The sequence below is a fragment of the Geospiza fortis genome, unplaced genomic scaffold (genome assembly GCF_000277835.1).
Source record: "Geospiza fortis unplaced genomic scaffold, GeoFor_1.0 scaffold248, whole genome shotgun sequence".
Lineage (NCBI taxonomy): Eukaryota > Metazoa > Chordata > Aves > Passeriformes > Thraupidae > Geospiza > Geospiza fortis.
This window is the reverse complement of record NW_005054695.1, coordinates 117,768-119,495: the sequence shown is the minus strand read 5'-3', so window position 1 is coordinate 119,495 and position 1,728 is coordinate 117,768. Positions and strand designations below refer to the sequence as shown.

General features: G+C 61.0%; 1 protein-coding gene across 1 annotated transcript in view; it reads left to right on the top strand.

Moving 5' to 3' along the window:
• Positions 1 to 1,728, top strand: part of PLVAP (plasmalemma vesicle associated protein) — a 4,691-nt gene that overhangs the window by 1,288 nt on the left and 1,675 nt on the right. Inside the window, 3 exon segments of the mRNA XM_031065177.1 lie at positions 7 to 311; positions 314 to 357; positions 1,137 to 1,254. Coding sequence (XP_030921037.1) covers positions 7 to 311; positions 314 to 357; positions 1,137 to 1,254 — 467 coding nt within the window.

The following is a 1,728-nucleotide window of genomic DNA, read 5'->3' as shown; positions in this document are numbered from 1 at the left end:
CAGCAGGCAGCAGAGCCAGGCCGAGCTGACCAAAGCCACCCAGGAGAGGGACAAGTGCCAGCAGGACCTGCAGAGCGCCAGCACCGAGGGCCACCTGAGCAGGATGGAGCTGGAAGTGCACAAACAGCGCTGCAGCTCCCTGCAGAGCGACGTGAGCGAGAAAATCCTGAGGGTTTTGGATCTGGCCAAGCAATACCAGTGCAAAGAGGCCGAGAAGGAGCTGGGGCAGATCCGCGAGCGCGTGGAGGAGCTGCTGCGGCGGCAGAAGGAGCGCGACTCGCTCTTCGTGTGGAGGAGCAGCTGCGAGCTGAGCGGGAGTCCCTGAGGCAGCAGCTCGGCGTCTGCATGGGAACCAAGGTGGGGACATGGGGACATGGGGGCACGGGACAGCGGGGAATTGGGGACATGGGGACATGGGGGCACGGGACAGCGGGGAACTGGGGACATGGGGCACAGGACAGTGGGGAACTGGGGACATGGGGACATGGGGGCACGGGACAGTGGGGAATTGGGGACATGGGGACATGGATACATGGGACACTGGGGACATGGGGACATGGTGACACGGGACAGTGGGGAATTGGGGACATGGGGACATTGGGAATTTGGGACATGGGGGCATGGGGACATGGATACATGGGACACTGGGGACATGGAGACATGGGGACACGGGGGACTGGGGACATGGGGACATTGGGAATTTGGGACATGGGGGCATGGGGACATGGATACATGGGACACTGGGGACATGGAGACATGGGGACATTGGGAATTGGGGACATGGGGACACAGGGCACTGGGGACATGGAGACATGGGACACTGGGGACACAGGGACATGGGGACATGAGGCACTCAGGACATGGGGACACGGGACAATTGGGGCATGGGAAATTGGGGACATGGGGACACGAGGCACTCGGGACATGGGACATTGGGGCACTGGGGACATGGGGCACTGGGAACATGGGGTATTGGGGACATGGCAACATGGGGACTCCCAAGGGGACATAGGTATGTCTGCACTGGAGTTTTCCTTCCTGACACCGAGATTTTGTTTATGTGGGAATTTCCTGCTGGGGGCGGTGCCACCCCTAAATAGTGCCACCCCTGAGCAGTGCCCCCGCTGTCCCCCCAGATGTCCCACCTGGACCTGCCAGGCTCGGGGCCGGGCAGCGCCGCCCGCTCGGGCTCCTTCCCTGGCACGGGCACCTACATGGAGCTCCTGAAGAACCCGGGCACCCTGGGCACCATGGGTGAGTCCCTGGGGGGACTGGGGACAGGCTGGGCGGTCATCGTCCCCTGGGTGCCCATCCTATCCCATCCCAATCCCATGGATCCCATCCCAATTCCATCCATGCCAATCCAATGGATCCCAATCCCATGGATCCCATTCCCATGGAACCCACCCCAATCCCATGGATCCCATCCCATCCCATGGATCCCATCCTGATCCCATGGATCCCAATCCCATGGATCCCATCCTGATCCCATGGATCCCATCCCATGGATCCCACCCCAATCCCATGGATCCCATCCCATGGATCCCATTCCCATGGATCCCACCCCAATCCCATGGATCCCATCCTGATCCCATGGATCCCATTCCCATGGATCCCAATCCCATCCCATGGATCCCATCCTGATCCCATGGATCCCATTCCCATGGATCCCAATCCCATCCCATGGATCCCATCCTGATCCCATGGATCCCAATCCCATGGATCCCA